Below are 21836 nucleotides of genomic sequence, written 5' to 3' on the forward strand. Positions count from 1 at the left end.
TAATGATAAAATCATATGTATGGATAAATTTAATTTCAATTTAAGTACTGTGAACTATAATTTGAATATAACTTTTAATTTCGAATACAATTGGAATATTAACTTGAATTTAATGTTAAATTTCGAATATTATAATTTATATTTTAAATTTAAATTTTAAATAATACTATTTTAATTTTAATTTTAAATTTCGAATACTATAATTTGTATTTTAAAAACATTTATTAAACATTTAATGTTAAATTTGAATAAAAAATAACATTAAAAATATTGGCAGTAACAACCATGAAATATTTAAATAACATAACCAAATTACATAAATTTCTGAAATATAACTATTTAAATAACATTAAAATACAACTGGATCACTGATGTCGTCTTCTCGAATGAGTTCCACATGGCGGTGGTTGTCTATTTCGCGGAGGATTTCTTCGTGGAACTTGTTCTTCAGTCTCCTCATCTTCACTATCATCATCATCGGCATTTTCTTCATTTGGCGTAGATGACGCTGAAGGGGCTGAAGGGCCTGTATAAAATAACGACCCTGGAGGAGTGCTAGTAACCATCCCACCGCTCCCCGGGAGCTGTGAAAACTGTGGAAACATTGGCATCGATGTCTGTGATCCAGATGGAGATTGAGGTGTCTGAGGAGAAGCACCACCAGCCAAATAAGATGCATATGAACCATATGTTGGATCATTAAATATAGCCGTATATGCACATCCATATGGTATGAAACCCTGCGGGCTAGGCATGTAACCTGGCAGGCTAGGAATGTAACCCTACGGAGATGACATATGAACTGGTGGGCTTGGCATATACCCCTGAGGAGATGGCATCTGAAGTGGAGGGCTGGGCATGTACCATTGTGGCATCGGTGGATAAGGATGTTGTGGTGGGACTGATGCAGAACCGGTAACACCTTCTCTCCGTCCATGCATCGGAGGATGATGATATTGAGACAGTTGATGTCTTTCTCGGCGCCTAGGAATGCTAACCCCTCGTTCTTCCGCCGAAATTAGAAACGACTTCCCATTTTCATTAAACCAGTCCATATAGTTATCCATAACCATATGACCAGTTTCAGCGTAATATTATCGAGGGGCCAACTGTGCATACCGGTTCTCCCAAAGCGTAATCCAATCTCTATGTCTCATCACCAAGTTAACATCTTTCTTTCCTCGTCTATCTATGTTATGCACGTCGTCTAAATTCCTAGGTGCTCCAGGAATATATTGCGTACAACCATAGTAACGGAGCACGCGATCAACTGGATGCAACTCAATAATAGCATAACATATAAGAGGTATAACTGATATCCAAACCTCTAATGACCCACCAAGGTGGGGTGGGATGCAAGCCTTCACTTCATCGCTCGCATAAGGTATCCATTGAAACTGAAATATAAATATACAATTCAAATAAATAAAATATTCTAATTATATCTAACATTTTAAATTAAAATATTAATATTTAAACAGGTGTAAAAACATACCTCAGACCCAGCTTTTGTATCAATAAGTAGATGAATTTCCTCTAACTCAGTAGGTATACTTCTATGGTTCTTTCTTTTCATCGACCACCTATGAAATATAATATAAACTAAATATCACCCTATTTAATTAAAAATATTTAAATCAAAATTTAGTTCGATAATTACCTTAACAATAAGGGGAATACGTATGGTTCATTCACGATCGGGCATAAGAAAGACATGCGGAACCACGCCCATGATTGCAGAAACATCCACCGATAGCAGTTTTCTTATAATTCGTCTCCCGACACATTTCTCTAAAGAGAAATGCCAAAACTGCAGTGCCCCAACTATATCTTCCAGCTTCATCAAAATCGATCAGATGTCGCAACCCATACATGCACCTGGTTACGAGATTTGTCGAGCATCAATATTCCTCCAATTATTCGTAGAATATATGCCCGAGCACATGCCTTTGCTTGATCCTCTGAAGCATTTTCATTTAAAACCTCAAAATTAGCTTTCAACCAAGATAAAGCTATTCTACCTCCATTAAACTCTGGCGGAGCAGCTCCAAGATAATCAATGCACATTTACTGTCAATCACCATCCGCCATACCACACATCATATTTCTGTTGACGGTAAGCCCCAGATGCATAGAGACATCCTCCAATGTAATTGTAGCCTCTCCACATGGAAGGTGAAAAGTGTGTCTCGGGCCTCCACCTGTCAATCAATGCAGAAATTAGGACAGGTTTGAGTTTGCAACCGCCAATGATTGTTGCAATATATCCGAACCCGGCAGAAGCCAAAAATGGCAAAATACGTTCCGGTATCGGTATACGTGGATTTTTAATAAATGTCTCTAAAATACGATTAGTATCCTAAATAATATGCATTATAAAAAATTAAAATTAATATAAATTCATAATAAATTTAAATTAAACATAACAATAAATATTAACATTAATTATAAAAAAATATTACCATATCGCTAAAATGTCTGGAGATATGGTCAGCATCCAATCGCAGCAGCATTTCACTTTCCATTATAACTGTAGACAAAAAATAATAATTAGCACAAAAAATAATTAATAAATTTAAATAAATAATAATTATATAAATATTATTTTAATAAAAAAATATTTATATAATTATATTAATATAAAATATAATAACTATTTAAAAAATAACTGGAAAATAAATTTCTTACTACTAATAAGAAATTTAAAACTCAAAGATTTGGAGAATTTGAGTTATATAAAAAAGGAGAAGAAGATTTTGGTGTGAAGAATGAGGAGGGTTGAGGGGGTTTATATAGGGGAGGAGGAGGGGTAGTTGAGAAAAATCGGATGGGCATTTAAGACATTTATTGAAAGACGTGTCTCCGGGGATGCGCCTTTCACACGTGGCAACTGAATCATCAAAATAAAGGTAAAGCGCATCCCCGGGGATGCGCCTTTTACACGTGGCATTCAACTCAACGTAAAATCAAGTAAAACGCATCCCGAGAATGCGTCTTTAGCCACCTCAATCGAAAAAGTGACACTTTAAAAAATATAAAACAAACCGTGCTAAAAAAATATTCGGTTAAAGGGTTAGTTTGGTCAAATCGCCTAGAATTTCCTTTGACCAAACCCACCACTCCTTGTAGTGTAGATTTATAAATGCCACACGTGTGGCCCATAGTCAGATAAGATAAGTTCTTCCCCTCTTTCTCACAGAGTCCCACCATACCCCTCCTTCCTTGTCTCTTTTTTCTTCACATTAAACAAAAAAACACAGCCACCGGTCAGAGAATCTTCAGAGACCCAAAACTGGAGATGCCTGGAACTGCTGTTGAGCCTTTAGATTTGGTTGGTTTACAAATCCCTTATCATTTCAGGTGCCCAATCTCACTTGAGCTCATGCGTGACCCTATAACACTCTGCACCGGCCAAACCTACGACCGCTCCAGCATCGAGTCATGGGTCGCCACTGGAAACACCACTTGTCCCGTCACTCGTGTCCCCATCACTGATTTCACCTTCATCCCCAACCATACCCTTCGACGACTTATTCAAGATTGGTGTGTCGCCAACCAGGCTTTCGGAATCCAGCGAATTCCCACGCCTAAACAACCTGCTGACCCAAACTTGGTTCGGACCTTGTTGGGTCAGGCTTCGTCGGTTTCGAATCCGTTTCAGTCTCGTCTTTCCGCTCTGCGTAGACTCAAGGGTCTCGCTCGAGATTATGAGAAAAACCGGTGCGTTATTTCTTCGCTTAACGCACGGGAAATACTGATAGATATCTTGTTTTCGGATACGGTTTCAGGTTCGTCGGAGTTGAACGTGGAGGCGCTTGCGGTTTTAGTGATGTTTCAACTTTGTGAATCGGAGTGTGAGTCGATAGCCTCGGATATAGACAGAGTGATGTACCTGGCGCATATGTTGTTCCATTCTTCTATCGAAGTCCGAATTAACTCGGCTTCGCTCGTTGAAATTATTCTCTCCGGAACGAGATCGTCGGAGCTTGGAGCTCAGGTAAGCAATGTGGATGAAATCTTTGAAGGTGTGACGGACATGTTAAGGAATCTCAACTCGTATCCACGCGCGTTAAAAACCGGGATTCGGGCTCTTTTCGCTTTGTGCTTAGTGAAACAAACCCGGCAGAAAGCGGTTCAGGCCGGGGCACCGGAGACATTGATCGACCGGTTGGCGGACTTGGATAAATGCGAGGCGGAGCGGGCTTTGGCGACGATAGATTTGTTATGCCGGATCCCGTCTGGGTGTTCGGCGTTTGCTTCGCACGCGCTGACCGTCCCGCTGCTGGTGAAAACGATACTAAAGATATCGGACAGGGCGACGGAGTACGCCGCCGGGGCGCTGATGTCGCTGTGTTCGGAGTCAGAAGAGTGTCAGAGGGACGCAGTGAACGCGGGAATTCTGACTCAGCTGCTGCTGTTGGTTCAGAGTGGTTGTACGGAGAGGGGCAAGAGGAAAGCTCAAATGCTTCTTAAATTGCTTCGGGATTCGTGGCCAGAGGACTCTATCGGTAACTCGGACGATTTCGGTTGCAATGAAATCGTACCCTTTTGAACATACATCAGATTGTGATTTTATCCTTGTTTCAAATCAATAGAAATTCCCAGGTTTATTATTTTAGACGATGCATATACAGAAACATTCTACTCTTTGTTCAGCCAAACCAAATGAATCGTACATCTGTTCTTGGCATTTCCTTTTTCCCTTCATTTTAAAATATTATTTCCTTTTATAATTTTAGTTCTAATCCCAGTTCTATTTATAAAAATGTACAGAAAGATTCTAGAAAAAAAATGTAACTATAATAAATCTAGCATTCGTAATATAAAAAAATAAAAATAAATAATTTGTCAATATATTTATTAAAATTATTGTTTTTGAAGATGATGAAATGGGGCTGCAATAATTATGAAAACTTAGATTTACTTTCGTGGTGCATGCGACACGTGTTTCGTAGTTGTTACTAGGTATGCAATTTTGCCCTTTTCAATCAAATAGTCTAGTTTAATTTGTAAAAGGAAAGGGAATTTGAATCAACAATTTATGTTTAAATATTTGAATAAAATGATATCAAAATTAATATTAAACTTAAATTCAAATATGTAATTAGATAATAAAGTTTCAGTATTTATTAAAAAATTACATATAATGATATAAATGAAAAAAATTATAAAAATTATAATAGGTTTATGATCACAAGAAATTTCAGAGCTTAATTTATAATTATTATGCCTATTATTTTTTTATAAGATTAATTGTTTAATAAAATAATTTATTTCAATAACCTATTAAGTATTTTAATGGTTAGAGAAATGTTATTTTTTCTAGAATTCTAGGTTTGAACACTTATATTTTTTAGAGTATGTGTCTTTAATTCATTTTGAAAATTCTAAATATAAATTACATACAAAATTTTCATGAATCAATTAAATAAAATTAAAATCATAAATTTAAATTATATTTTAAAAATCATATTCAAATATATATATATTTAGGAATGACAATCAAACCCGAACCCAACGAGGAAACTCGAAACCCGGGTAAGTTCGGGTTAGGTTTGAATAATATCGGGTTAGGTATCAGAGTAAATTTTGGGGATTTTTTCGGATTCGGGTTTGGTTGCCCCGATTATATATATATATATATATATATATATATATATATATATATATATATATATATATATATATATATATTATATATATTATATATATATATATGTTTTATGAAACGGTTTTTCTAGGAATCGGGTCGGATTCGAGGACGGGGCAAAAAAAATTCCTAACGGGACACCCCGATAAATAACCCGACGGGAAATAAACGAAAACGAAGATTCATTTCAGGGCGAAGACGGAGATGAAAGAGCAAAACCCGTCCCGAACCCGCCCCTTTATCATTCCTATATATATTTATCCTCTATTCAAATATATATATCCTTTTAAAAAAAACACTAAATCTGAAGTGGGGGGAATAAACGTGGGTGTAGTACATGATAGGCGCTGACGTTATAAAAAATGAAATGGAGAAAACTGTACCCTGACTTGAGACCACCTTCCTCATCAAATAGAAAAGAGAAAAATACGCCAATGGTCACTAATGTTTATGTAAGTGTTCGTTTTCACCACTTATGTTTGAAAAATTACAAATTGGTCACTAACTTTATCATTTGTTATAAATTGGTCACTAATGTTATCGTTTGTTATAAATTGATCTCTAATTTTATCGTTTGTTATAAATTGGTCACTAATGTTATCGTTTGTTATAAATTGGTCACTCGCATTAACAAATCATTATCGCATTAACGAAATCCTGACATGGCACCTTAAACTAGTTGACTCAACATGTTTGACCAATCGTGTTTGACTCTTTTTCTTCTTCATCAAATTAACCAGAATGAAAAAAAATGGAATTTCAATGTGTGATTTAAAGGAAACGCTCACGTGCGGCGCCTTAGTATATAGCTAAAATAAGGCGCTACCGGTTTTGTTATTATTTTAAATAACAAAACCGGTAAAAAATTACCGAAAACATCATTATTTTTACTGGTTATAATTACCTATATAGATAAACGCGGTAGAAAAAATACGGTCAAACAATAATGTTTTAGGTAACGCTTTACCGAAAACATCATTTTATGACCGGATTTTTGTTACCGTGTTTAACTAGATAAGTAATTAAAATCGATCAAAATAATAATATTTTCGGTCTTTTTTATCGGTTTTATTATTTAAAATAATAATAAAACCGATAACACTTTATTTTAGCCATATACTAAGGCTGCTCGTGATTTAATGAATGTATAAAAGGTAAAATACAATTATTACAAACATGGGGAACAATGGTGGAGACTGGAGATTGTAAAACCTTTTTTAAGTTTAAAAATTGATGGAGCAGTGGAGCTTACCTTTTTGTAAAAGTCAGGTGAGATTTTGTAAAGGTCTTCATCGACGGGTTTTGGAGTTGGCTTGGCCGTAGGAATGGCGCTTGATTCTGCCGCTGCCGGTTGTTTCACGTCACCGGCCTCCCAGCTTTGCGTTTTGTCTTCTTTAACTTGAGTCGGCTATTGTACTTTTTTTTCTGCAAATTTCCATTCATTAATACTATAAATTACCCATTTACCATGGCTTTCATTTGTTGAGTTCTTAGTTTACTTACCCTTTTACGAGGAAAGACAATCATGGCGGGAGTAACAACATCGATCTCATAAAGATCACCGGCAACATATAAATCACGATCCTCGGGGTAGTTGTAACGAAGCAATCCGGTTTGTCTAGCCGATTCGAAACACTGAGTAAAAGGAAGGTCGTTGTTCCAATCCCAGCTTCCAAAAGCCGAAACATGGTTCCTTCTGTAGTAACCCTGAACACTCACAAACAGAATACCACTATGTTAACCAACAACAATGCAAAGTACAAAGAACAAAACCAAAAATGAAACACACATTTCGTTACTGCAGTTTAAAGTAAAAAGAACAAAACCAAAAATGGTTACTTAAATCGCACATTAAAGTTCTATTTTTTTTCACTCTGGTTAATTTGAAGAAGAAGAAGAAAAATGTTGTTGAGTAAGCTAGTTTAACGTGCCACATCAGTATTTCCTACTGTAGTAACGATTTGTTAATAGCGAGTGACCAATTTGTAACAAATGATAACGTTAGCGACCACTTTATAACAAATGATAACGTTAGCGACCAATTTATAACAAATGATAATGTTAGTGACCGATTTATGATTTTTCAATCATCAATGGTGAAAACGAACACTTACCCAGATATTAGTGACCATTGGCGTAGTTTACCCAATAGAAAACTTGAAACCAGGTTTAGACTGCCAAAATAGATAAAGAGATGGGCAAGGTAGGTCTTTCCTAATAATTTTTCATGGCATTGAAACAGGGAAAGAAAGCACTGTGGGCCAATGGTAAAAACAAGATGATGGCATGGCATGTTGGTGTAGGAATAAAAATCATGTGGAGGGATGCCTACTGCCTACTACTCCTCACATGTTTACAACTTTCCTTTCCTTTTCTTTTTTCAAAAAAAAAAAAAGTATCAATCGCCAATAATAATGATTGATCATGGTATTTTATTTTTACAAATCAAAATTATAATTTTAAAATCATAGTTAAGAGATGAACATCCTCAATTTCATTTAATGTTTTGGTAGCTCACTGGGACAAGCTTGTTCTTCTTTGATTCTTTTGGGGTCCAACCCATTAATGGCTTCAACTTTAGGCATGTCCATGCGGGTAGCATTTTAACCCCGGAAATAGTTTTGAGGACAGTATAGGTCTCCTGGATAGGCCTTAGGTTGGCGACCACTATACCAAAGTTTGCTGCTCTTTTGACCCACCTGGAAACAACCGGAACCAGAATATGGACATTTCAAACGTCGGCAGTGACTAGGACAAGTGCGCCCACAACATTATTTAACCCATGCATTTCAGGGAATTACTTAATTTGTTGGCGGTCTTTAGTCTTCTTGTCTCGATAAACTTACATTTTCATTAGAGTTAAAAGATTCTAAAATACAAGGACAATTCACTATCATTTTTTATAATAAATGTTATAATCATACATGTTATAAAGAATGGTTTTCGAAAATTACTAAAACTACAAGCTTTCCTTCACTTATTGGAGCCTTTTAAGGCTCTAATTGTAACACCCCAAACTGATACGATGGTCCGATCCGATTCGAAATGCACATTAGGATCACTAGAACGACTCACAGTAAAAATATGAGAAAAATAAATTTTTTTCTTAAAACATGTAAAATCGTAAAACAACTTTATAAATAAAATACAAGTACATAAAGCATTCAAATATTAAAATTGGAATTTGAATCATACACAATATCATACAATTTCAGACTTAGTATAAAAAACAAATATGATATACATGCCTCTAATTATTCGGGTACCGTACTCACGAGCAAGACCGAGGGAACTCCCATTATTGATGTCGATACTGGACATGATCAATTTCTTTAACCTGAAATAGTAAGTAATATAGTAAGCTTTGGGAAAGTTCAGTAATACAGAACTACCAGATGGTGCTAAGGGACATGCAGACATATGGTGCAATTTGAAGTTTTCCTTAGTCATCTAGGCATATACATGTCATCGATGAGTTGAGATCTCACTAATTATTTCTTCAGATAACAGTCGGGAAGCTTACAGTTCAGAGGGAACGCTCAAAAATAGATTCAGAAGATGAAGTTGGGGAATCTAGAGTGTTCCAATAAAAAACAGAATAATAGTTCATTTCAGTAAAACAAGTTTTTTTTTTTAAAAAAAATAGTAATACCCTCCACCCGTACACTATATGCAGTTCTTCATAACTGCATCCATAAGGAAATTGACTCCAAAGGATGACATTTTTCTTATTTTTTGTTAATGATAACAATTGATTATACTTTATTACTTCTTTTTATAAGCATCATGCATATAAAATATTGACTAATAATATTTTTTTATACGAAAGGATTTTTATGCTTTACTTTAAGGAAAGTTTATGGGTATAGGGGTTTCAAAACATTTGTTTACCAGGAAACATGAATGAATTTAACCCTCGGTATCTCATGGTGATTGACCAGGACATGCACTAAGGTGATTTCAATCAATCCATCAAAATGAGGATAATAGGGACATGAGCTTGTCTTCAAAGCAATTTCGATTTGGGATATACTTGATTGAACTTCAAATTATTTAAATGAAAGTTGATTTTGCAAAGAGACCTAGTTCTCTTATCAAATTAGAGGAAGCAATTTCAAGGCAGAAATGGGCAGAGTGATAGCCAAATAGTATAAGGACCTAACGCCAAATAATACAGGGACCAAGATCACCAAAACGCAAGGAATAAGGGAAATTTCGTCTGTTATGACTAAAGGTCGATCACGTAAAGTGATGAAGTCACAGTTAATGGATTAAATCACGCAAAAATGCTTCCAACATTCATCATATCAAATTGTATTAGATCATCTTTAGGACATGTTGCATATGACATATATGAATCATAGCATATTACTTGTTTTAATAGGATCCAGAAAGCCCATCGCATTAGTAGATCTATCATCTTTCAATTATGACCAGATCTTCTAAACACGAAGGAGCAATGTCATCATCGGATTTGACATCAAGAAAATTACTCAAAATGACCCGATCTCCTCATCACGTAGTAGTTATGTCATTTTCAAAATCAAGTAATCTACAGACAGTCAGACTTCCTCAACGCGAAGGAATAGTGTTGTCTCCACATGCATAATTACCCAAATACAACTAGACGTCCTCAACGCAGAGGAGCTATGTCGTTTATTGACTAGAACTCCTCAACACGAATGAGCAATGTCATCGTCAAATCTAACCCCGAGAAAATTACCCAAAGCGACCATATCCCCTCATCACGTAGGAGCCATGTCGTTTTAGAAATCAAATCATCTAGAGACAAATAGATTTCCTCAGCACGAAGGAACCATGTTGTCTTTAGAAATACAATCATTTCAAGTGTGACTAGGTGTCATCATCACGAAGGAATAAGGTCATCCATAAACAAGAGATCTCCAAATTAAAGGATCAAGACATTAAAGTGTGACCTGACATCCTCAACGAGAGGGACGAAGTCGTTTTCGAAGAAACAAAAATGGAAAGAGAAAACTATTATGAGAAAAAAATGAAACAAGAGAAGATCGAACCATTACCTTTTAGTGTTGAACACCCTGTTGTCTCACCGGTCGTGGGATCCTAAAAGATAAAGAAGTTTTTTTCTTCACTTTTTGTGTTGTGTTTTGAGAGAGAATAAAGGTTTGAGTTGGGTTTGGGGGTTGGTTTGCCTAAGGTCTTGAAGATAAAAAGGATAAAAAATTAAACGGTGGTCGTTGGCCCCTCGTCGGGACCGTTTAAGTGGTGGTCGGAGAGATTCTAAATCTCTCTATTGAGAGTTGAAAAAAAAAGAGAAAATGGAAAGAGAGGGAAATAATCGATGGAATGGGAAGAGGATTAGGGTTTAGTTTATGTTATAATAGGGTATATAAATACCCCAAAACAGCGTCGTTTAATACCCTCCCCTCGCCCGTGTTTTCATAATTTTAGGGGGAATTGCATTTTTGACCACTGGGTCTTTGTAGTATTCTGTTATAGTCCTGAAATACAATGATAAATTCATGATTCTAAGACTTGAATGTTTCCATATTTATACTTGAGTCATTATTCTTTATTTATATATTATGGTTTAATTTCCGATTTGCTTGGTTAATTTAAATATGATTTTATTTTATTGTTTTTATATTATTTGTGTATTTACGGGTTAATTGTTGACTTTACCCATTATTTGTGTATTTACGGCTTAAGATTGTTTTATTTACACTTCAAGCCCCATAATTTCGTTCCATATTCATTTTGATCATCATTTATGTTTAGTTATAAAATGAAATATTAATGTTAAATATCTCATTAGCTCCCTGTAAATTTTTGTGGTTTCGATTTAGTCCCTAGAGTGTTTTACGTGCTTTTTTAGAATAAATTTTTATTTATGTTTATATATATATATATATATATATATATATATATATATATATTGAAAATTGGTGTAAGTATTCCTATTAACAAAAAGATTTTTTTTATGTGTAAATATTTTATAATAAAAAATTAAAATTATCCAATATTATTTATTAATTATTTGACTAATCTAGGGAAGACCTCCAAACACCCGGGGTGTCATTCCGAGGGTTATTCGAATAAAATAAAATTTTTCATTATTATCTATTTCTTATTAAGTTAATTAAATAAATTTTTTATTTTTTTTTATTTTAAATAATTTTTTGTGTATATTATTTTTTAATTTTTTTACATATTACAGTTTACATGATTATTTAACAAATATAAATGTCCATTATTTATTTATTTATTTATTTATTTATTTTCATGCGTTTATTTATGCATCTTTGTTTAGCTATGTTGTTTATTTATTCCCATTTAGTTCTATTATATTTTATTAAAATTGCATTCATTTTCTATATATTGTCTATTACTATTGCATCTATATGCCGTGCATTTGTTTTTCTGTTTTTCAAAATATTCAAAGGTAATGTTGTCTTGTGTCGTGGGTTAACGCAATTACGTCCAACATAACTGGATTTCAATTTCTGTTACTCCATGTAACAAGGGAACATCCTTCTCAATTAATACCGAGTGAATTAAATGATTTTATAGAATCAAATACTTCAAAAAAGAATGTAAATTTCACTCTTTTCAAAATTCATAGCAATAGAAATGATCATGACTTAAATCTTGAGCTCAAATATGCAAAATTTTGTCGTTTAAGACAACATATAATCGAGGTACCAATTTCGGGAGCTGTGGGGTGCTCACCCTTCCCCACGCATAATCGATTCTCGGATCCATAAAATGAATTTATGGTAATACGTAGACTAATTTTTGTCTTAAAAAATGATTTTTCTTAAAATTATTTTAAAAGATATTTTTAGGTATTCTACCTACCAACCCGAAAGTCGATGGCGACTCCAAATTTCAGATTAAATAAAATTCAGATTTTACAAAATAAATTCATAATTATTTTTAAAATTTAATTATTTTAAAATTTTCAAAAAATAGTTATGACACTTATTAATTTTTAAAATTTATAATTGATAACAATGTAAAATATATATTTTAAAACCTTTGGTTGATAAATAATAATTTTAATGGGACAGAAAGAATATTGCACTTCATGAATCGAATGCGGTACTAATAGTTTAATGCCAAATTTGGAAATAAAAAAAGTTGTCAAATATATTTGTAAGGTTGAATGGTTGATGAATTTTGGCTTTCCTGCAACTTGAGAATAATGTTTAGTATTCCTTTTATGTTTCGGGCACCTACGACATGTCCACATTGATATTTTGGTTCAGCCCAATATATAATTTCACAAAATCAAAATGGAAGGGATTTTTAACCATTCAAACAAATATTTTTTTTCAGAAGATTTTAAAATTTTAAATATATACATAATTTCTAAAAAAACCTAAAAATAATAAATTAAAGTTAAAATTTAACGACCGATAATTGATCAACCTAAGTCAGTGCTGGCTAGTGGTGGCCAAAGTTGACAATATTTTAAAAATATTTAAGTAATACACACACACATTATTTCATTGTATATAAATAGCACTTCTCATGTTTTAATTGACCTCAAATGCCAACTATTCTTTAACGCTGTTGGCAATGAAAAATAGCGTTAATTATCAATATGAGAAAATAATAAACAAAAATCTTAATTTCAAGTAAAATAAATAAGAAAAGAGATATAATTTGGAGGCTATAACATGCATTAAGTTCTTCCTTGACAGAGTTGTCAAAGGCTGTGATTTTAGTCCTTGGGTATGTAGGTTTGATTTTCACTTTGTGTAAATCATGTTTAGATTATTTTTAAATTTTATTATGATTTAAATTCAATTATATGCAAGTATTTTTCGGATATTTCTCAATGATTAATCTGATTATATTTTATATAGATTAATTCTTATTCATATCTGTTTATATATGTTTTATCTCTATAAAACATTCCATTCTTTATTAAAAATTGAACTATTTTGTAATTTTATTGCTGAATCAAATTCTAGAGCGTTTCATTAGGGGGGAAAAATCTCCAAGTGTAAATTTATTTAACGGTGTCTGAAGTTAAAAGAGTATAAAAAATGTGTGTTTTTGTATCTTAATAGCATATAGTGTTTCTAATTGTAAATTTTGGAAATACAAATTGCCTGTATAACATGCTTACAACTATGGAGGACATGGAACAAACTCTCATGCACATAGCTTCCATGAAAAGAAGAAATTACACATATATTTATATGTGTATGTTTGTATGCATGCGTGTACGAGGACTTTTATCATGAAGTAACCCAGCACATGATCTCAGCTGCAGCTTGTTTGAATATTTCTTCGACTTGAAATGCCTCTGTCAGCTGATGATTAGAAGCTCCTGTGCTTGTCACCTGCTTATTATACAATTTATTATAAGCTTATGAAGTTCACAGAGGTTATACATTTTATTAATTGATAAATGATGGATTTAATTGATTAAAACTGGTCTCATTATCTTATTCAACTTGATTGAACTGATTGAATCGACTTTTATTTATCCATGTTAATCACTAAAAAAGATAACATCTAATAAATTAAGTTTTGAATTCAAACTATCTACCAGCATATTTTAAATTCTAAACATGTTGTAATTAAAAAAACTTATCTATAACGTAATTTTTTAGAGAAATATGGGTAACATTTTAGGTTAAAAACGAATATATAATGTTTTTCATAACAAAGTATGTAAATTGTATAACTATTCCAGTTGTAACCTAAAATATTAGTGTTAATACATTTTCGGTTGTAAGTAAAGTTATTATCAATTGTGTAATTTTTTAGAGTAGACCAATAATATTTTAGGTTAAAATCTGTCACAATGTAATATTCTTTGTTGTAACTGAAACGGTTACCAATTATGTAATTTTTTAGTTCAAATAGAATAATATTTTAAATTAAAATCCATTGTAAATTAACCATGCACCACACGACTACCCATCACCACCACCAACAAGAATGTCTAAAACTATGTACGGAATTGTTGATTGGCTTACATTCTTTTACCCTAACTTTGCATGCAAACAAGGAAAGCATGTAATTAATCAAATTAATGACATGCATAAAGCAGCGAATAGTTTGATGCAGAAATTAAAAAAAAAAGGTTACTGTAAAACTTACACGAGCTTGAAACATGAACATGCACCGATCAGAATCCGACGAAACATGAGCAGATACCACCTCTACTTTGTGCTTCTCCAAAATACAACAAACGGAGGTGAAGAGCCCGGCCTTCTTCTGTGAACACAAGCTTATCTATGCTATTTACCGGATATGTTCAACACAACGTTGGGAGAACTCCAGGTCTGAAACTGCAAAGAACTCGGAAACTTATTGGTTGCATCAGTACAAGATATTTGATCCGCCATTAATGCTTCCATGCTGCTTGAATCAAGATCTTCTCGATGGTTTTGGGCGGCAGTGGTCTCCGTCGGAGGTTGCTCGGAATGACGACCGAGATCAACGCAACCTTGGAGTCTCTCTAGCTTTTGTTTTTGTAGGTTTGGAGAGTTTTCTCTAGGGTTTTAATGTAGGTCACTGCTTCATCAACTATGGCGGATTTGTCAGCCTGTAAGAAATGATTCAGTCTGTTCATCAAATACTGAGATAATTTTTTATTATTATTACGAGTTATTACTAGATAGTATTTTTTTATAATCTTTCTTAAGCATTGACAATATATGTCTACTCTACGAATGCAGTTGTTCGAACAACATTCAATCTAACAACTGAGACAACTATAATTGGTTATGTATTATAGTGATTATATAATTGGTCCGCCAACAGAAGATGTGATTTGGAAAAATGATAACATGCAGATTATGATGAGTGATGACAACTAAGCCATAATAAATACATTTCCATATTTAAACCTTAAAAAATGGATGAAGCAATTTAGGTGCACTTTCCATAACTGAAACCTACGTTTTCTTTTACTTTCTTTCAACTTTTTTAACTTGTGTAAAAAGAAAAACAATTAATCCATAAAGTTATTGTTATTATTTTTTTTCTACTCTTGGATGATTAATGAACATATCTTCGATTCAGTTGAGAACGGATACATGATTTAAATCGAGAGGTGTTTGTGTTTTTCGATTTACCTTAGGAGGTAGGTGAGGAAGCAATTCATGAAGGCCAGAGAACATGTTCCTCATCTTGATGTTCTTCGTATTGGTCGAGTCTTGCAAAGGTTGTTGTTGCTGGTCGTTGTTTTTGCCTGCAGATTTGTCTTCACTTACAGTAGCAGCTGGAGAATTGTTATTATCAGAGTTGGATAAAGCAGCTTTCCATGGCTGGTTCTCCCATACTAAGAAACTGCCATGGCCGCCATCTTCAGACATGACTGAATCAAGGTAGAAAAGAAGAGGAAAGGTTTAGCAAGAGAGGAGAGGAGACGTTTAAAAGGTGGCAAACTAAAGGTGAAAAAAGGGAAGAGAGGGGAGGATTGCCTTTGAAGAAGGAAGAGATGAGCCCAAAATACAATCATAAGGGCTAAGGCGATGCCATTACTCTGAATCAAAACAAAAACGTATATATATCGGATTTATAAATAATTATATATACTCTAAACCGCGTTCTAGTAAAGAATTTTTTTTCTAGCCCCACAATTCATGACGACCCCACTTCTTTTTTATTATAATAAAATATAAGCTAAAATTTAAAAATATTATTGTTGAGATAGATAATTATACCTCGAATTCTGAATAATAAATGATTTACTCATCTTAAGCTTAATCACACCAACGAAAATTAAATGTTAAAGCATTATCAAAAGCAATTACCCATTTTTCTCTTTTTTAATTAATGTTATCCCATGCATGCATGCATGGATGCTAGCTATTTAATTAGGTGTCTCCTTTGCAGGTTGGTTCATTTTATCTGTACTACATGTTGGCTTGAACAGGCAAAACAAGCAATTTATCCCAAAAAAATGTCTAAATCATTTCACGGTTAAAAAAAGTTATTATGTGTGCTTTTAATCATGTATATAGTATTATTACAATTAAATTTTAGTAATTAGGCAATCTTTAGTACGATATGTAATCAGTTGAATACACCAAAATTACAAAATTTGGACATAGGATTATCAAGTGTGGGAAACGTCTTGCTAACGCTACAGATAAAACGGCTGCTAAAATCTATGCATGCAAAAGAATAAAAAAAAGATGATGATGATGATGATGATGATGATAATACATGCACATAATGCCAATAAAATACCATATTATTTCAAATATGTTCATCATTGTCATGATGCTTTATGCAAGTTATTGAACAAACTCATCCTGCAATTCATAACATTAACAGCTGCTCTGTCGCCTTGAAAGTTGCAGTTCAAGGGAAAGCAAAGCCGGTTTGAATTAGATAATAAACCCTATTATTCGAACCGACAACAGCCTTTGCTCTCATTTGAGCAAGCCTGTTGTCTTACAAATGGGGCACACGTTTTTTAGCATTAACCATTGTTTGATGCAGTCTGTGTGGAAGTCATGTCCACAATCTAATATCCCGGTATCATCCCCGTCTGCGTATTGTTCCTGCCATTGTTGAAGTTTGGAGAAGGTAAACGGGACTTCGAACAAACATGTAAGATGGAAGGAATATCTACTGTCGTCTAGTATCGTACCTGACAGATACAACATGGTTCCAATTCTTGTGTGGATTCCGGTGCAGTGGATGAATACTTTTTCTGTTTCATCGACTTCAGAATGGCTTCCTCGTTCAGCCCGGTGCTAACATCTCCGATCTGTTCTTCCAATGCCAACAATTCCTAGTGTTCCATTTGCAATGTGAGAAGAATAACTTTCAATGTGAAGTGATTGAACAAAAAACAGTCAGCGATCCCTTTTTACCTCATATGACATGTTATCAACATCAAGGCGCATGTCTCTTTGTCCGTCATGTGCTTCGGCCATACCATGATATATGAACGGATCAAACACCATATAATCCTGAACCGGTATCACATAAAGATATAACTAAATTATTTGCAGATAACATAGCTCTTTGTAGGCTTTCTACGCGGGTGCTCCTACAGAGCTCTTTATCTCTCAATTTGTGGGAACCTGTTTAGGAAGTAACTAGAAATGTATGCAACTATGAACATAAAAATTACATCAATAGCATGTCCAACTGCTGAAGCAATCTAGGCATTGATCTGCAGAACAAATTTTCCGTGCACCAAATTATCCGATAATATTCTTTTGAAAACCATCTCTAACAGATAATTCAAGGCCAAGCTAGTAATCGACAAGACAACCTAATCTAGAGGCCAATAAAGAATGAGAATATTGTTTCGGCGCATTAGCACCAACACGTTTCAAACTGCTATAGTGAAATTTTTGCACCAAAGTCAAATAAATGCTTGAAGCTACTAAATTTTCAATCCTGTTCTAAGAAATACATTCATTTTCATAAAAATCACAACTTTTTAAATGCACTTATGGCAGGTTAGTTGTATTTTAGAGAAAACATGGTACGAGGAAAATTCAGTAAATGAGTTTCACAGAAACCATATTACCTATTGGTGAAACCTTGAAACTGATTTGTAAGATTAAAGGCAAAAAGAAAAGGAAACAATTTTTTCAAACTTAACCAGCTAAATCAATTATAGTCAATGTAGCCAAAGACCAAAAAGAAAACTATACTCTTAAATATAAACATTGCACAAATCAAAAACCAAACCTCAATTCGTAAGTTCTCCACTCTACGCATGGCACTTAAGACTTGGCGTATCTGAGACATGGAGAAGAATGAGCAGTAAGGAATAAGAATATTTTCTTACGTTCAATTGCCATTCTACAAGGGGGAGGGAGAGTTATAGGTGCATATCTTTCATCTCAAAATTTAATTGTTCAGAACTGTAATAGACAATATTAACAAGCTTTATATCCAGGTTGAAGATGAGATTGCTCAAGACCTCATTTCTTAATTACATATTAAGGTGGGAAAACATAACAGTCCAGTACAAAAGATGTGGTAAAATGATAAAAACTCGTATGCAAGGGGCAGAAAACACTAATGGCAAAAAGTTGATACAGACTAAATACGAAAGATGAACATCAGCAGGGATCAAGAGTATACAGCTTAGAAAAGCCTTAAAAGGAATAAATGATTATAGATGATCCAAATAGCTTGCACAAACACTCAATTGAGCCTGATTTACTACAGCTTGTCTTATTTCTTTCCTGTTTCCATTAATTCCTTTTTTCTCTAAAATAAATAACATTCTTAAATTAAAGCTTGAATATCATATAAACTTACAATTATGTTCGGATATTTGAAGATTAAATGTTCCAGAAAGGGAAATTTTACATCAGAATTTGATTAAGAACTAATATGACATGTTAACTGCATTGATTATTTCTGAAAGTGCAAAATCATAAATAGCTGCCAAGTTACCCAGTATGAAATTACAAAAGGAAAAAAAATTAGACGACAAGTTATTCCTGTCACAAAATAAGCATAAGATTGTGATATAATTTTAAAGGAAGAAATATTGTGATGAGGATGAAGTGGATGGAAGTTTTCGATAAAGGGAACACCTACAAACTGATAATTGGGGAGAACATAAAAATGAAAAATACAAAGTAAAGAATCTACAAAGATGTTTTTTTCCCTTGACGGTTCAATATAACGTACATGGATAACTAAAGGTACTTGCAAATGTCCTACCCAAAATGAATTTGTGAAGAGCATCAAATATGAAATGCCAAAAACAAATAAACAATGCTAATAGCAATTTAGAAATTAAATCATCTTAGAATCTATTGATGGTTTTATGTTTGTCCGTACAAGTATATAAACCATAGGTATGCATGCATGCAGGGATGTAAGTTTATATGGATAGACACAATATTAGTTACTAAGTTTAACTGCACATCATAAGATTGGGTAAGTAGGTAATTCGAGAATGCTACTAACCATCATTATCTGGAAAGCCAAATTTGTCATCACTAATGAAAACAAACCCTATTTAGGAAGCCTTAGACATATATGTACAGAGATAATGAAGTTAAAAACTAGCAAATAGATCTTCAGAAACAAACCTCAGATATTAGCCGGTGTCTCCCTTCAATGTCAGCAGCCAAAGCTCGCAATGAGTGGGGCATCCCGAGGACATCATCATCTTGTCTCTCCAATATGAATGCTGACCTTGGGTATGGTTGATTATTACCTTGAATGATTGACCCAGATGGTACCACCGTCTCTCGTGAGGGAGCAGAAGGACCTGAAGACAATGATGGAAAATGGCCACCACGACCACCAAGTTCAGAATCAATTGATGGAAATAAAGACCACGGAGAAAATTCTGGTAGTCTTTGTTGATTATGCAATGGTGGGTTCTGAGGAGGAATCCAGGCATGAGTGGGCAAAGGATGGGTACTTGAACTAGGCCCAGGTCGACTAGAAGATGGCATACCACCTCCAGAAGAACTAATATTTCCAGAAGCCAAATTCCAACCTGTTGAATCCTGTACTACATTTCTCATCTCAGTTGCTGGTACAAGCATTGGATGATCTGGATTGTTTCTTGGGATATTTCTTAAGTTTGGTTCATCCTGTAATGCAGCAGCTCTCTCTCCAAAATTGGTAGAGTTTGATGGGTTGGAAGCTCTTAAACTTGAAGTACCATTCCAAGGGAAAGGATTCACATTTCTTGGCACAACAGAAGTGGTCCTCATATGAGGTTGAGTCGGAACAGAACTAGAAATTCCAGCTATTGCCCCAGTGGATCTCAAGTCTAAGGAATCATCAAATGAGGCTGTTCTAGGATGCCCAGGAGAGCCAAAACTAGAATGCCCAGCAACCCCGGTTGATGATAAACTATATGGTAAAGATTCTTGTTGATTTCCTGGATTTTCTCTTCTTACACTCGAAGTAAATGCATCAGTAATTGCTCCTCTCATACGAAGCCCGGCTCTTGGATTCGTCTGATCAAGGGGACCAACATTAAGGAAATTCCAAGAGGGCGTTGATAAACTCAAGCTGCTAGAAGCATCGTTACGTGAGGGGCCTGCATGCCATGCAGCATTTTCCATCAGTTGAAAACAGCTCGAAGCACCAGCAGAGTAAGACTGTGCAGAAGTACCTTCAAGGACCTTCCTTTTGCAGGATAAACCCCAACTACCCAAAGAAGAGCCAGAGCCATCAATATTTTCCTCCCCCAAAAGATTAGAGCCTCCGGATGAACTACCAACATTATCAGAAGAAACACTGGCATTAGATATCTGTTCTCTTTCTAGTCCAAGCGAGTTATGGACATTGAGACTTATACCAGTTCCAATGTCTGACCTTCCATTACCACTGCTGCTAATAAACCTTTCATTTAGATTCGCATTTTGTGGGCTATGATTAGAGCTTGAACCTTGCAAAAATATGGGCCCACTCCGGACCTGATTACCACTTCTACCATTATTCAGTCTCCTAGGAAAAACAGCATTTGCTGGTTCAACCCGCCTTTCTTCTGACCTTGGAGCAGCCACAAAATGAGCACCATAAGAAGGCCAAGCACACTCTATTTTTGTTCCATCATCATTAAGCTGGTGATTTAGAACATCCTGCATCGCCTGGTTTTGCATTCTCAATCTAGAGCTCGGTTCACCAGAACTCCAGCCACTAAAGCTCTGAACGTTGGGTGTAGTGGTGTTTCCATGCATCGTCCCACCAGAAGACACTGCATAATTGGATAACTGATTTTCCACAGGATTCAGCAAGTTATGCAAAGAATTTGGTTGTCCAATACTCGTGTCATTGGGACTAGATCCCTCATCAATGTTAACAGTTTCAGGAAAGGAGTCAACGGTGCCCCCCTGACCTTGCATCAGGGCAGATATATTCCAAATATCTCAGAGTCGCTAAATATTATTCCAAATTTCAAAACAAATGTCCAGTCAGGCTCCCATTTCTCAGGCCAAAAATACTGAAGGGACCACAAGCTCAGACTGGTAGTTTAAATCTGAAAAAGATGAGCACAATATCCATATTCACATTTCAGTTATAAAAGAAGGGGAGAAAGAGGAAGGTGAGGGTTAGGAGGGTGAGGGTTCTTCCAATGCATGAAGAAAATGAAGTAATAATAATAAAAAATATGTTGAGGTTACAAAATAAGCTTTGACGTTCCTGAGTTATTCTTTACCAAATTACATATGTCTGCAAGCGACAGCCCCAACCAGTAATTTGAGCACAAATTGATTTTTGAGAG

General features: G+C 34.6%; 2 protein-coding genes and 1 pseudogene across 2 annotated transcripts; 1 reads left to right on the forward strand and 2 right to left on the reverse strand.

Annotated features, from left to right (window-relative positions):
* The first annotated feature begins 3195 nt into the window (after positions 1 to 3195).
* LOC120211211 (U-box domain-containing protein 26-like) lies at positions 3196 to 4625 on the forward strand. The gene has a single exon (XM_039209806.1). The coding sequence runs from the start codon at positions 3299 to 3301 to the stop codon at positions 4550 to 4552; it is 1254 nt and encodes a 417-aa protein (XP_039065737.1). The 5' UTR covers positions 3196 to 3298; the 3' UTR covers positions 4553 to 4625.
* Positions 4626 to 13881: 9256 nt separating this feature from the next.
* LOC120211214 lies at positions 13882 to 15972 on the reverse strand (annotated as a pseudogene).
* Positions 15973 to 16834: 862 nt separating this feature from the next.
* Positions 16835 to 21823, reverse strand: LOC120211213 (E3 ubiquitin-protein ligase MBR2-like). The gene is made up of 6 exons (XM_039209807.1): positions 21771 to 21823; positions 19681 to 21590; positions 18317 to 18367; positions 17485 to 17583; positions 17259 to 17402; positions 16835 to 17169 (listed from the first exon to the last, which is right to left on the reverse strand). Exons 2-6 carry the CDS (start codon positions 21454 to 21456, stop codon positions 17038 to 17040), a joined length of 2202 nt encoding a protein of 733 aa, XP_039065738.1. The 5' UTR covers positions 21457 to 21590; positions 21771 to 21823; the 3' UTR covers positions 16835 to 17037.
* Between the last annotated feature and the right edge of the window lie 13 nt (positions 21824 to 21836).

The sequence above is a fragment of the Hibiscus syriacus genome, unplaced genomic scaffold (assembly GCF_006381635.1).
Source record: "Hibiscus syriacus cultivar Baekdansim isolate YM2019G1 unplaced genomic scaffold, ASM638163v2 tig00109971_pilon, whole genome shotgun sequence".
Lineage (NCBI taxonomy): Eukaryota > Viridiplantae > Streptophyta > Magnoliopsida > Malvales > Malvaceae > Hibiscus > Hibiscus syriacus.